Consider the following 15,452-nt stretch of genomic DNA (forward strand, 5'->3'; position numbering starts at 1 on the left):
GGCTGACCTGAAACTCTCTGTGTGGATCAGTCTGTGTTTGAATGCATAGAAATTCACTGCCTACCATACGCTAAGATTAATGCCATACAAGGCTTATCAAGACAGGATTTCTCTATGTAACGCTGGCTGTCCTGGAACTTGCTTTGTAGACCAGGCTGGCCTCAAACTCACAGAGATACACCTGCCTCTACATCCCAAATGCTGGAAATACAGGTTGATGATTTTGCCTATCAGTTTTTAAAATATTTATAAGTCTATTTTAAATTAACCCAATTTTTGCTTTATAGTATTTCAGAATAAAATATGATTAAAAGGCTTGAGGATTGTAGGGACTCAGACAATGAATTGTGGGTAAGAGCATATGGCATGCAAACATGAGGACCTAAGTTCAAATCCTCAGCACCTACGTAAAAGCCAGGAATGGTCATGTGTGCTCATAACTCAACACTGGAAAAGTAAGAAACTTAGATGCTGTGAGCTCAATGGCAGGCCAGCCTAGCCAAAATGGTGAGTTTTTGGTTCAGTGAGAAACCCTGCCTCAGAAGAATAAATCATAACCCAAAAGTGGGAGATGCTCAGTGTCCTCTCTTGGCCTCCATATGGCACATAAACCTACACATCATATGTGTACAACACACTCACACACAGCCATATGTGCACAACACATTCACACACAACTCTTTAAATAAGCCCAGCAGTGATGATGCATGCCTTTAATCTCAGCAGCTGGGAGGAAGAGGCAGATAAATCTCTGCAAGTTTGAGGCTAGCCTGGTCTACAAAGTGAGCACGGCAACTATACTATACAGAGAACCTATGTCTCACACACCCCCACCCCCAAAAAAGAGAGAATTTTAACTTTTTCATATTTAACTTTATGCATGTGAATGCTTTGCCAACATATATGCATATGTACTATCTCATGCCTGGAGCCTGTGGAGGTCAGGAGAAGGTGTCAGACCCCCTTGAACTGGTGCTATGGATGGTGTGAGCTACCATGTGGGCGCTGAGAACTGAACCCAGATCCTCTAGAAGAGCAAAAAGTACTCTTAACCGCTGAACCATCTCACCAGCCATGAAAAAAGAATTTTTTTTTTTAATTTTGAAAAAGATTAGGCAGGGAGACTGGTGAGGTTGCTCTATAGTTATGACCACTGGTTACTCCTCCAGAGGACCTGGATTCAATTACCAGCCCCTGCTCGGCAGATTAACAGCTGTCTTTCACTCCAATTCCAGGGGATCCAATGCTGTCTTCTTCTGCAGACACTGTACAAGGATACATGCAGGCAAAACACCCCACACACAAAATAAATTATATAAACAATTAATTGAAATAATCAGACTTTGGGTGAAACACCCACACACATAAATAAATAAATACGACAGTGAGGATGTGGTTAGCACATGGGAGGCTCTGGGCTCCTCTATGGCACACAGGTGGAGGTCAGAGGATAACTTTGAATAGTTGATTCTCTTCTATTAACATGGGTTCCAGGGCTAGAGAGATGGCTCAGTGGTTAAGAGCACCAACTGCTCTTCTGAAGGTCCTGAGTTCAAAACCCAGCAACCACATGGTGGCTCACAACCACCCATAACAAGATCTGATGCCCTCTTCTGGGGTGTCTGAAGACAGCTACAGTGTACTTATAATAAATAAATAAATCTTTAAAAAAAAAAAACAAAGAAAACAAGGTTCCAGGGACTAAACACAAGTTATCAGATTCCTCAAGCAAGGACTTTTACCCAATGAGTCATCTCCTTTGCCCAGAACTCCAATTTTTTAAGAAGATAACTTACTATCTATATGTAAAATCTTCACAGGGTGGTGGTGTCTACTTTCAAAAACATGAACATTTCTGCAAAAAGCCCTAAGAGTTCACTAGTACTCCAAGGAATTCTAACTGTAAGTAGCCTCTTGTTCAGCTTCAGGGATTTGGGGGTTTTGTTTTGTTTTATATGCCTGAGTGTTTAGGCTGCATGCATATCCTTATGATGGTGTTGAGTCCCCTAGAACTGGAGTTACAGTTGTGAGTTGCCATGTAGTTGCTGGGATTTGAATCCAGTTCTCTGGAAGAGCAGTTAGTGCTCTTAACCACTGAAACATTTCTCTAACCTCTTCTAATATTGATTTTTGTTTGTTTGTTTCTTTTTGTTTTTTTCCAGACAAGGTTTCTCTGTATAGCCCTAGTTGTCCTGGAACTTGCTCTGTAGACCAGGCTGGCCTCACAGACACCCATCTGCCTCTGCCCCCCTGCCCCTCTGCCCCTCTGCCCCCCTGCCCCTCTGCCCCCCTACCTCCCTGCCCCTCTGCCTCCCTGCCCCTCTGCCCCCCTGGCCCTCTGCACCCCTGCCCCCCTGCCTCCCTGCCCCCCCCCCCGCCTCCCTGCCCCTCTGCCCCCTGCTCCTCTGCCCCTCTGCCCCTCTGCCCCTCTGCCTCCCTGCCCCTCTGCCCCTCTGCCCCCCTGCCCCTCTGCCCCTCTGCCCCGCCTGGATTAAAGGCATGCACTACCACTGCTAGCTTCAACTTCATTTTTGAAGTACAAAGGACACTCTGAATATTCAGTCAATCTGGACTCTAAAATTATAGAACAGGAACGATGAGCTTGTTCTAGAAAACCTAGCCAGCTCTATGTCCAAGAGTTCAAGGATTTCAATTGAAAACCAATATAAAATGTTTATGACTATTCTCAAAATCCTAATATAATTGCTTTTGTTTCATGAGAAGCATTTCTTTTAAGAAAAGAAATGGTTAAGAATATATGAACATTGTCATTATTTTTGTTACTACTCCATTACATACAGATCAGCTGATCTTAAACTAAATGCTATAATAACAGCTAAATCAGACTGGAGAGATGGCTCAGCGGTTAAGTGCACTGGCAGTTCTTCCAGAGGACCTAAGTTCAATTCCCAGCAACCACATGGGGGCTCAGAACCATCTAAAATGGGATCAGATGTCCTCTTCTGTCATGCAGGCACACATGTAAATACAGCACTCATATACATAAATAAATCTTAAAATAATAATAATAGCAAAAACATACCTGCATCAGGTTGAATCTTGCCACTTCATTAATAGGAGCATCAGATATTATTCCATACTGCTCTGGATTGACAACTGCGGGACATATGAAGCAAGCCAAAAGAAGATCGGTACACATTGCTCTGACCTCCCCAACCTCCAATCTGTCTACACAAGAAAGAGTTTTGTACATCTGTGATACAATCCACCTCAAACTGTGTGGAAAACAGTATGTATTCTGTTTAAGATAACCAATAAATTTGTTCACCAAAGCCACTAGTTTAGCCTCATTGGAATCTACCATTTCTTGAACCTTTTGCCTAAATCTATCTGAGCCTTTCTCTCCGAAGAGTTTCTCCTGCTGAGCTGGGGAGAACCTCTCAATTAGCTTGTGTGGGTCTGTTTCCAGGTGGTCTTCATCCTCTACAAGGAGCTGCATGATCGGCTCATGTAAAGTAGCCGTCAGGAAAAGTTTGGCAGAAAACAGTCCTTCAGAAAAAAGTTTAAATAAGATGCTGAAGGCACAAGTTCCTCTCCTCAAAAGGCGCCTGGGGTTGTCACTTTCTTTAAGTTCAAATTCAATCAGGTATCGTAAAACCTGAAGGAGGTAGCTTTCATCTTCTTGCATAATACAGTTGCCATACAAGGAGGTAAAAACAGTGTAGATAACACTTTGTGTGTTCTCCTGATTGAGTTTTTCTCCAGCAACCAAAGAGGAGGCAATGAGACGCGGATTTTCCCTTAACCGACTCAGGAATTCTCCATAAGCTGTTTCCTGAAATCCCAGTTGCTTATATCCATCAACAAACTGTGTATCTTCCAAAACCTTGGCATGCTGGCAACACTCAGCAGGGGAAGCTTCAGCACTGCAAAATATTAGCACACAGGTAAAATAATAATTAATAACAATTATGCAACACGGGCACTATATTGAAATTAAAAAATCTGAGTTCATCACTGTGCCAACAATGACATCCCCCTGAACTGCTAAACTCTGAACAACTACATGGGAATGAGTAAAGACAGCCATGCGTGAAAGTAACCAAGAAGCCACCTTCTCCATAGTCAATGTCCAGAGCTATCTTCTATGAATTAAAATTAAAAATTTGCTACAGCATTAAAACTGCTTATTTACTGACACAAGAACATTCACAAATATTCAAGTACTAAAATAATCAAAAAGGAGCTGGGGAGGGAGCTCAGCTGGAGGAACACTTGCTGGGAAGCACAAAGCACGAAGCATGACACGGCGCGAACGCCTCTGTAACGCTTCACTTCGGCCTTCCAGGCGATGCCTCCCTGGCAAGCACAACAAAGATCTATGACCTGAATGCTATCATCAAAGGTCAGCCCTGCCTCGTCAGAGTTTTATAAATGCAATCATACAGTACATGTTCTTTTTAAATCTGACTACTTTTAACATTATATTAATATTGTTACAGTTAGAAACTGCTTCTTGGAACAACGGAATGAGCGCCAGGCATACAAGGGCACATAGATCTTCAGGTGGGCAAAAACACCTGTACACATAAAATACAAATTTTAAATCTAAGAAAGTTTTTTTTCTTTAAAAACACACAATTCCACTGGACAGCGGTGGCACATGCCTTTAGCCCAGAGCTTGGAAGGCAGAGGCAAGTGGATTTCTGAGTTCGAGGCCAGCCTGGTCTACAGAGTGAGTTCCAGGACAGCCAGGGTTATACAGAGAAACCCTATCTTGAAAAACAAACAAACAAAAAGATATATAATTCCAAAACATGGAAATGCATATAAATATCATATACTTATCTGCATCACTGTTTAAGCGAATTCACAAACAAGTAAGCCCCACACAAAGTAAGCCCCACTTTGTTTTATAAGGAAAGACTCACCTACTATTGATTCAAAGCCATGCACTTACGAGATCAGTCAGTTAGTAGGATAGAATTAAATGTTCACATAATGCATGACCTGAAATTTTTGTCTTTACCTGGTTATAATAAGACGATCCAAATTAATCCTCTGTTGCTTTGCAATCCACGCTGTCCGATACAGCTTTTCAGCTGTCTTCAGTACATCGGCATTTAGCCTCTGAATGAGCTGTTTCTCAGAGCTCACATATAAGCGCTCCTGCTTGAGGTGGTGGGCCAATGTGTGAATATCTAGCTTCACCATCTTTGAATTCGGAAAAGGTACAAAAGTTGATCACTAAGAATAAAAAAAGACAAAATTCAAGTTTATGTTACATAAATTATTTTCTAAAATCAAAAAGAGTAAAATACTTTTTTGGGGGATTTTGGTTTTTTTTTTTTTTTTGGTTTTTTGAGATAGGGTTTTCTGTGTAGTCCTAGCTGTACTAGAACTCACTCTGTAGACCAGGCTGGCCTTGAACTCAGAGATCCACCTGTCTCTAATTCCTGAGTACTGGGATTAAAGGTATGCATCACCACTGCTCAGTAAGAAACACAAATTTTTAAAATACTGTATTTTACTTTTGCATTTATATATGGGGGGCATGTCACAGCATGTGTTGAATTCAGAGGGCAAATTATGGGAGTCTGGTTCTCTCCTTCCAGCATGTGGGTCTGTCTCAAGAACTGAACAAGTCTCAGGCTTGGTAGCAGGTGCATTTACTACCTGGGCCATCTCACTGGACCACGACTTTTTAAAAAAATGTGTATGTGTGCCCATGTGTGTGAGCCTGTACACAAGTATACATGTTCATCACACAAGGCATTTATCACTCTCTGTTTCGTTGTTTGTTTGTTTTTTGGTTTTTCTGGTTAGATTTCTTTCTTTCTTTCTTTCTTTCTTTCTTTCTTTTTTTCTTTCTTTCTTTCTTTCTTTCTTTCTTTCTTTTTTTTTTTTTTTTTTAGGTCTTTCGAGACAGGGTTTCTCTGTGTAGCCCTGGCTGTCCTGGAATCTTTTTTTCTTTTTTTTTTTAATTAGATATTTGCTTTATTTACATCTGCCTGTTTCTTTAAGGCGGGGTATCTCCCAGAACCTGAAGCTCATGTTTTGTCTAGACTGAAAGTTAGCAAGCTCCAGCCCTCCTCCTGTCTTTGACCCACCTAGAAGTGTGGTTACAGGCACCAGATCCCTGGCTTGTTAAGTGGATGCTGAAATCTGAATTCCTGTTCTGATGGTTATTGAACAAGCACTCTAATCACTGAGCCATCTGTCCAGATCTTATGTATATTATTTTTTGGCGATACAGTTTCACATAGCCCAGGCTAGCTCTGAATCCTTTATGTACCTAAGGATGATCCTGAACTCCTGTTCATCCTTCCTCTACCTCTCAAGTGCTAGAATAACAGGGATGGGCTATCATGCCCAATATATGTGGTGCTGGGGATTGCAGCATGGTTTGTGCAAGCTAGGCAAGCACTCTATCATCAGAGCTGCATCCTCAGCCCTTTTACTGGTTTTCTGAGACAGTCTCGTACAGTCTAGGCTTGACTCAAATTCACCATAGGGCTGAGAATGACCTGGACCCCCTGATCCTCCTATCTTAGTCTCCCAAGACCTGAAATTATAGAGGTTAGCCTTGTCTACAGAGTTCTAGGATAGCTAGGGCTAAACAGAGAAATCCAGCCTCAAAAAAACAAGACGAGCCAGGCGGTGGTGGCGCACGCCTTTAATTCCACCACTTGGGAGACAGAGGCAGGCAGATTTCTGAGTTCGAGGCCAGCCTGGTCTACAGAGTGAGTTCCAGGACAGCCAGGGCTATACAGAGAGACCCTGTCTCGAAAAAACAAAACAAAACAAAAAAACAAGATGACAACACACACACACACACAGAGAGAGAGAAAAAGAGAGAGAGAAAGAGAGAGAGAAAGAGAGAGAGAAAGAGAGAGAGAATGAGAATGAGAATGAGAATGAGAATGAGAATGAGAATGAATCTATCTGGTTACTTTTCCTGTTTCTACTGGGAGTCTACCATGACCATGACCTCCCTGGGAAGCCTCTGACTAGTTGGTTTCCTTGCTCCCTATTTTGAATTCCCTAAGTCTGCTCTCCCCATCATAGAGTATCTGATGGTCATTTTATTCCTCGACTAGAAACCATCTCAAAACTTTACCTTATACTTAGAAAGAAATACAAGGTCCTACGTGGTCTTCCATAGATACATCTTTGACACTCAAGGACCTACCTAGATTTACTGCAACTGCTACTTGCATGTTAACCATCCTTATTGGGTGGCCTGTGCCTCTAACAGTATGCTACCATGCCAGGACTTGTCTGTTTGGTTCACTGCCCTGTTCTCAGGCCTGCGTGAAGGCTCAGATCACAGCAGTAACTGAATAAATACGTGCCAGAGGTATTGATAAAATCAAACAACCCTTATTATCTAATAACTAAACAAACAAATACACACTGTACACATACTTTAAAGTATTATTTATTTAAAGAATATTTAAATAAATATTATTTAAAGTATAATACTTTAAAGTATTATTATCTAACCCTTGAACTGCCGGACTACAAATGTCTTGCATTAACAACAGAAATACCTATAGTTAAGATAACAAAATTGTGTGAGCAGAGAGCAACTATCACTTAAAAAAAGAAAACTCTCATTGAGAACTGAGAGACGGCTCAATAGTTAAGAGCATTTACAACTCTTGCAGAGGAACCTGGCTAGGTTTCCAGTACCTACACCAGGCAGCTCACAGCCTCCTCTACCTCTAGCTCCAGGGGATCTGATACCCCGTTCTCACCTCTGTAGGTACCTACACTCACATGAACACACTCACTCACACACAAACACACATAATTAAAAATATTGCTAGGTGTAGTGACACAACTATAACCCCAGCACTCAAGAGGCAGAGGCATGTAGATCTCTCTGAGTTCAAGGCTAGTCTAGTCTAAATAGTGAAATCCAGATAAACCAAGAGTACACAGTAAAGGCTTTTTCTTAAAAAAATAAAAAATAAAAAAAAAATAGGGATGGGGTGGTCACATCAAAATCCAGTCCTTAAAAAATGAAATACGCACACACCCACATATATATCACCAAATTTTTGAATCAAGTATTATGAGGCTGGGCGAACAGCTCAGTGGTCAAGTCTAGCATGCATGAGGCCCTGAGTTCATAAAAATTAAAATTAAAAAAAAAACACAAATAATTAAATGAGAGCCAGTTGAAGTAACAAATATATTCTTGAGTTTTGCTGGAACTCAGCCCGATTCCCCTAATCTCAAAGAGCCCATAATCTTATAATCAAAAAACTGTTCAAGCTACTAAGCAAACGTTTTCAATGACAAAGCAAAATAAAAATGAATTTATGCAATTCAGAAGTTAAAACCTTCAAATATAACTTCAAAATTAAAACTTAGGACTAGACACAGTGGTCCATACCTTTAACTCCAGCAATTGTAAATAGTTTATACAGCAAGCTCAAGGACAGTCAGAACTATATATAGAGACCCTCTCAAAAACCAAAACAACAACAACAAAAAAAACCTTACAACTTAAAACTTAATGGAGCTGGAGAGATAACTCAGCAGTTAAGAGTATTGCTGCTTTTCTAGAGTAACCTGGATTTGGCTCCCAGAACCCATATGGTGGTTTATGTCTGCTCACTACACTAGTTCTAGGGGATCTGATGCTCTTTCCTGACTGCCAATGGCACCAGGCACACATGTGGTACACATATATACATGCAGGCAAAACACTGATATACATAAACTAAAATAAGTAGCATCTGCTACTACTACTACTACTAATAATAATAATAATTGTAAGCAAAATTAAAATAAAAAGATTAACACTTAAAATAATGTTGCATCCAATTTAACCAAGAACTGACCTCCTAAATCACCCAGTAGTCCCAATTTTTTTATAAGTTTCCTTATAGTGTGTGTGTGTGTGTGTGTGTGTGTGTGTGTGTGTAAGAACACATGCACACATGCCATGCCATGAATGAGGTCGTGCGACAACTTACAGTTCTGGTAATCTAGTGGCATGACAGGTAGCTATCTATCCTCTATGCCATCTCGATGACCACCATAAGCATTTTTTAGAGACCTTTTCCACAAGACAAACTTTCTAAGTATCTTTTTAATCAGGTTCAAGAATTATAAAGCTTTCCTTTTTATATTTTTATATTTGTGGTCAGAATGCCATAAAAAAAACCTGATGATAGCTCACCTGTAAAACAAAATTTTTTAAGAACAATTATTGTGAACTAAGTAATATGGCTCAGTAGTAGAGAACTACCTACCTAGCATGCTTGAGCCACTGGCTTTAATCCCTAGCACCAAAACCAAAATAGAACAATCAAGGGAAAAGTGAGAACTGTTCTGTTCCTCTAAGACAATACTTACAACAAGTTAATAGCCATAAGCTAAGAAGCAGATTAAGTAAAATTTGTACATGACAGGCATAATGGTAGATGGCTTTACTTCTGGTATGCAGGCAGAGCTCTATAAAATCCAATTCAGCCAGAGCTATACAGTGAGGCCCTTTCCAAAATTAAAATTAATATTTCAGCATAACTAAGTTTAAGTAGGAAGTGTTTTACCATAAGAAAACATAGAAAGTATAGAAATTAGAAAATGTATGATGCAGTTGGCAGTGCTGCGGGCCTTTAATCTTAGCACTCGGGAGGCAGAGGCAGGTGGATGTGTGAGTTTCAGGCCAGCCTCGTCTAGAGAGAAAGATACAGGCCAGACAGGACTAAGTAAAAAACAAACAAACAAACAAAAAAACCTATCTCAAAAATAAATCAAATAGTAAAAAAAAAAAAAAAGAAAGAAAGAAAGAAAATGTATGTTTTCTGAAAAGAAATAACAATTCAAACTAGCCATAAAATAATAATATCAAAACCAATATTTATTTAGACTTTATTTATTTATTTATTTTTTAGACAAGGTTTCTTTCCATATCCCTGACTGTCCTGGAACTCTGTATGTAGACCAGGCTGGCCTCAAACTCAGAGAGATCCACCTGCCTCTGCCTCCCAAGTGCTGGGATTAAAGGCATGAGCCACCCAAGAATTATCCTAGGCATTCTACCACCAAACTACATCTGTGGCCAAACAGTATCCCTTATTAACATTAAGAGCATAAGCATGAAACCAAATGTATTTATTTACTACAGAGAACACTTCAGTAGTCAATAAAGTGGAGAGGAAACTAAAACAGGAGTAGGTCTGATGACTACCACTGAAGACTGACCACTTACCATCATGATAGTGCATACCTTTAAACCCTGCACTCTGGAGGCAGAGGCAGGCCAACTTCTATGAGTTGGAAGCAGGCCTGATCTACAAAGCAAGTCCAAGGCCAGACAAGTCCCTGTCTCAAAAACAAACAAACCAAAACCATGCCAGCCTCTGACACCTACTGTCACGTGATCTGTGACCTTTGACATTTAGTGTTATATGACCTGAAGTTGCGATGATATCCTTACCAGTCCCACACAGAAAACTGAGAGAACTGTAAGTCATAAGTAACTAGAAACACAGTAGGTTGTTAATAAAGTTGGTGAAAAACAGTGTAGACTTTAATTACTTCACTACCACAATTAAGATAGCCTCCATCGCCTTAACATGGCAGAACTGATGAAAATTAAACCTCTTAGCCAGGTGTGGTGGCACACATCTTTAACCCCCAGCACTCAGGAGGCAGAGGCAGGCAGATCTCTCATTTTGAGACCAGCCTGGTCTACAGAGTAAGTTCCAGGACAGCCAGGGTTATGTACATGTTTTGTTGGCTTTTCTTTCCTTTTGAGTGGTTTACTAGGTAGCTATGCAGACCAGGTTGACCTTGTTCTACTTTCCAGTGCTGGGATTAAAGTGTCACTGCGCCTGACTAAAATCAAGCTTATTATTAAAGAGATGTGACAGGCTGTTAGCTAATATGTGACCTATACTTAATTTTGGTTTTGTATGTGAGTTTTTAATTTTGTTTTTTGAAGACAGTTTTTTTAAAGAACAGGTCGGCCTCGAACTTTCTACAAAGCTGAATGAAGATGGCTTTGAATGTCTGATCTTCCTGCATCTACCTCCCTGTGCATGCTAGGAAGGACTCAGCTGAGCCATCTCAAAACTTGTAAAGCATTAAAAGTGAGATCAAGGCCTGGAGAGAAGACTCAGCGGTTAAGAGCACTGACTACTCTTCCAGAGGCCCTGAGGTTCAATTCATAGCAACCACATGGTGGCTCACAAGCATCTGTAATGAAATCGAATGCTCTCTTCTGCTATTCATGCAAATAAAGCACATAAATAAATAAATCTTTTAAAAATGGTTCAACTAAGAAGTATACAGTAATAACTGAACAAAATGGAGTATGCTAGAAGACAAATAAAAAAGAGGAAAACTGGATAAACTAATGGTCTGTCAATAGTGCTCACTATTGTACTAAGCACAGCAGACTAGTGTAAAATGGTAGAAGTAGGGAAACTTGATACAGTGTCTATGGGAACTCTGTATATCTCATTTTTGCTACAACTATTCTAAAAGCAAAGGGAGGAGGTTGTTTGGGTTTTGCCTGTTTTTATTGTTGTCTATCTATTTAAGGGGTCACTTGTTTTTGTGAGAAAGTTTTCCTATAAATTCCAGCCTGGCTTTAAACTTTACTATTTAGGTCAGGCTGACCTCCAACTTACTGCAGTCCTCCTGCCTCAGCTTTCTGAATGCTAGGATACAGATGTGAATCTGGCAAAACTTTGGTTTGTTTTTGTTTTACTTTTCAAGGCATTTTGTTTTTCTCTGTGTAGTCCTGGCTGTCCTGGAACTCACTTCTGTAGACGAGGCTGGCCTCAGACTCAAGATCTGTCTTCCCAAGGTCTGGTATTAAAGATGTACACCACCACTACGTGGCAAGAATTTTTAATTACATAAGTAATATGTTTTTAAATTCAAGCATTCAGTTAAATAAAATAATATCTTGAGAAAAGTATTAATGCTTTAACATCACAGTATCACAGTCTCTGTCAACTACTCCCTAGAAAAGGCACCAACTAGACTATGAAGTTCTAGAACAAACTAACATTCTGTGACACACAATATTATTTTTTTTCTTTTAGTTTGCTGAGATTAGAAAAACAAAATACGTGGGTGGTGGTGGCGCACGCCTTTAATCCCAGCACTTGGGAGGCAGAGGCAGGCAGATTTCTGGGTTTGAGGCCAGCCTCGTCTACAGAGTGAGTTCCAGGACAGCCAGGGTGACAGAGAAACCCTGTCTTGAAAAAACACCAAAAGAGAGAAAGAGAGAGAGAGAGAGAGAGAGAGAGAGAGAGAGAGAGAGAGAGAAAGAAAGAAAGAAAAACAAAATACAAAAAAAGAATTTCATTATACAAATTTGCACTAGTTTCATATGTAGAGCAAGGTAAATATATTTCCTAAGCAGAACTGTTTAAGAAACATCAGGGTTTTGTTGGGTGGTTGGTTTTGTTCAGGTCTTACAGAGCAGGAGATTGAATCCATTACCTCCCTCCCAAGTGACAAACACCACACCTAAGTAACACACTCAGCCATGAAAAGACCATGTTTATATTAACTATCACCCTCAGCAAACCTTATCTTAAGCTACCAGATGTTCTAGCAAAGCCAAAACATGGTGGTACAAACCAGCAAGTCCAGCATTCAGGAGGCTGAAGCAGATGAATCCTGAGTTTGAAACTAGCCTAGGCTATAAACCCTATTTGAAATAACCAGGGTCTGTCTTGGCTAGGGAGGCCCCTGCATAGTAGAATGCTTGTCTGGGTTCAGTCCCCAGCAACACACATATATAAAGCCAGGCCTGCCGAGGTAACAGCAGCTAAGAGCCCTAGTTACTCTGGCAGGTGACCTTGGTTCCAAGTCCTAGGGGTCTACAAAGTCCAAGGGGGTGTAGAGCCATGAAACTCCAGCTCCAGGGGATCCTCTGTTGACCTCCACAGGCACCAGACATGTGTGGAAACTCATACAGACATGCAGCAAAACACCCACGCATATAAAATAAGAAAAAAAGAGAGAGAGAAAAAAGGCAATAGTCAGTGACTTATACCTGTAATATCAGCATTTGGAGTAGGGGGAGCTTATATAAAAGAATTGTTGCAAGTTCAAGACCAGCCTGAGCTATACAGCAAGTTAGACCAAAGGGGGTTGCAGTGACAGTATGTGTACTGGAGAGAGACAGAGATAGAGACAATGTAGAGTAGCTGTGGTTGAATAGTTTCAGCTGACTAGAGGTAGTAAGTACATAGTGTTAGGAAACAGTAGTACCTAGCATTTCAACCTTGCACTCTGCATCACCTGAGTGCCTAATACTCCACTGCCATCCATGAATACTATGACTTTTTGTTTTGTTTTAGTCTGACACTGGAAGCTGAACCTGTACCCTTAAGCATGGACTCCACCAACACTTCCAGCCCTGAAGACAAGAATTCCCTTGTCCTTAATTTGCTATGGAGGAAATGTCACAGAACATGTGGGGTCAGAAATCTGAGACTAGCTCGTGGGAGTCAGCTCTCTCCCTCCACCCCAGGGTGAGCTCAGGGTAGAGCACTGCTGGCAAACCCCTTTCCCACAGAGCCATCTAAAGTTATTGGGGGGATTTTGTTTGTTTTGCTTTTGTGGGGTTTTTCTGTTGTTTTTGTTTTGAAACAGTCTTGAAGCTGAGGAGGAGGCAGAGGCAGAGGCAGAGGTAGATGGATTTCTTTGAGTTCAAGGCCTGCCTGGTCTACAAAGCAAATTCCAGGACACTTAGAGCTTCACAGAAAAACCCTGTCTCAAAAAACAAGGTGGACACACACACACACACACACAAGGTGGAAGGGTTCACAGCCTCTGCCTCCCAAGTGCTGGAATTAAAGGTGTGTACCACTACACCTGATGATATATAACTAGTTTTGATTACAAAATAGAGCTACATAGATGAGGAAAGGAAAAACAATTTTAAATTCCCAAGGAAAAACAATTTAAATATAAGTTCCCAAGATCAAATTAGTAACACGTAAAGGTGAGATGAGAATCTAGTTATATCTAGCTTTAGAATTTGGTTTTCCCTAGTAACACACAATCTCAATCTTTCTCGTCTCCTCTCCTCTCCTCTGTGTGTGTGTGTATGTGTGTGTGTGTGTGTGTGTGTGTGTGTGTGTGTCTGTCTGTCTGTCTGTCCATCTGTCTGTGTGACTGTCTGTCGTCTCCTAAGTCATTCATTTGTCTCCCAGCTATGAGAACTTATTACAGTCAAGGTGACTGCTTACAGTTGCCTAACTCAGGAGAACTAGAATTGGGATTTGTTGGGAAAGGAGGATGGAAGAAGCTAAGAGAGAGTGAGAGATGAGTATGACCATGATATAAACGTGTTTGAAACTGAATGAATCAATTAAATGTACACAAATAACGCCCTCACTCTTGGAATAAGTACTCATATATAAATCGGAGTGCAGACAACACCCAGCCCTCTTGAAAAGCTTCCATCTGGCAATGTAAGTTTTAGTTGGACTTCAGAGCTAAATAATCTCAACTTCCTCAAATTCTAAAAAGGAAGTGATATATAAAAATTTAGGAAATTTGTATATTATAAAATTTTATTAAAAAATTTTATATAAAATTTTATTTTAAAAAATGCTAGAAATTAACCCAGAATATTACCAAAAAGCCAGGCCTGTGGGACACACCTATTGTGCTTGTTGCTCTCTTGGGAGAACATAAGATGGCTTACAAACTGCCTGTTAACTCCAGTCCCAAGTTGACCTGATGCCCTTTGCCAGTCCACACACACACACACACACACACACACACACACACACACACACAAATTGTAAAAGTCAATAAGCAGCTGGAGAGACTGCTCGGTGGTGGCTCAGACCAATGGGTGCTCACCCAGAGTGCCCAGGTTCAATTCCTTGCACCCAAATGGAAACTGACAATAACTCCAGTCTCAGGGAATCTCACACCTTCTTCTGGCCTCCTCAGACACAGCAAATACATGTTGCACAGATATACATGCAGGCAAAACACCCATACACATAAAATAAGAATAAATAAACCTTTTTTTAAAAAGAAAGAAAAGAAAGGCAGTACCTACAAGGTACAATTTATCACATTTACCACATTTTATATCTTTATTGTTACTGTTTTTAAGGCAGCTCATGCAGCCAGGACTGGCTTCAGATTTACCTGTAGAGTCAGGATGACCTTGAGTTTCTTCTGTCTCCACCTCCTGAGCACTGGGATTACAAGGGTGCACTACAATGCCTGGACAGTATTAAGTGCCAGGGAGTAAACAGGGCTTCATCGATGTTACACAAGCACTCTAACAACTAAGGTGCAGCTCTAAGCTAGCATGCTGATGTTACAATAATTATAAGCACTCATTAAACTTCAATCTGCAATGCTATCTTTGTGTGTGTTTCTACCCAAAAGAAAACTCCTGGCCTAAAACATCAGTTATTATGGTGTGTGAGTGCAGGGTGACAGAGCGTGCTCAGCACACAAGGAACAGGAAGGTC

General features: G+C 40.6%; 1 protein-coding gene across 9 annotated transcripts in view; it reads right to left on the reverse strand.

Annotated features, from left to right (window-relative positions):
• The window catches only part of Gapvd1 (GTPase activating protein and VPS9 domains 1), an 80,307-nt gene that overhangs the window by 53,574 nt on the left and 11,281 nt on the right, over positions 1-15,452 (reverse strand). For all 9 annotated transcript variants that reach the window (XM_052182264.1, XM_052182262.1, XM_052182263.1 and 6 more), the window contains 2 exons: positions 4,991-5,208; positions 3,044-3,887 (listed from right to left, as the gene is read on the reverse strand). In XM_052182264.1, coding sequence (XP_052038224.1) covers positions 3,044-3,887; positions 4,991-5,175 — 1,029 coding nt within the window. In that variant the 5' untranslated portion in view covers positions 5,176-5,208. The remainder of the gene's footprint in view (positions 1-3,043; positions 3,888-4,990; positions 5,209-15,452) is intronic.

Source organism: Apodemus sylvaticus, chromosome 5, assembly GCF_947179515.1.
Source record: "Apodemus sylvaticus chromosome 5, mApoSyl1.1, whole genome shotgun sequence".
Taxonomy (NCBI): Eukaryota; Metazoa; Chordata; class Mammalia; order Rodentia; family Muridae; genus Apodemus; species Apodemus sylvaticus.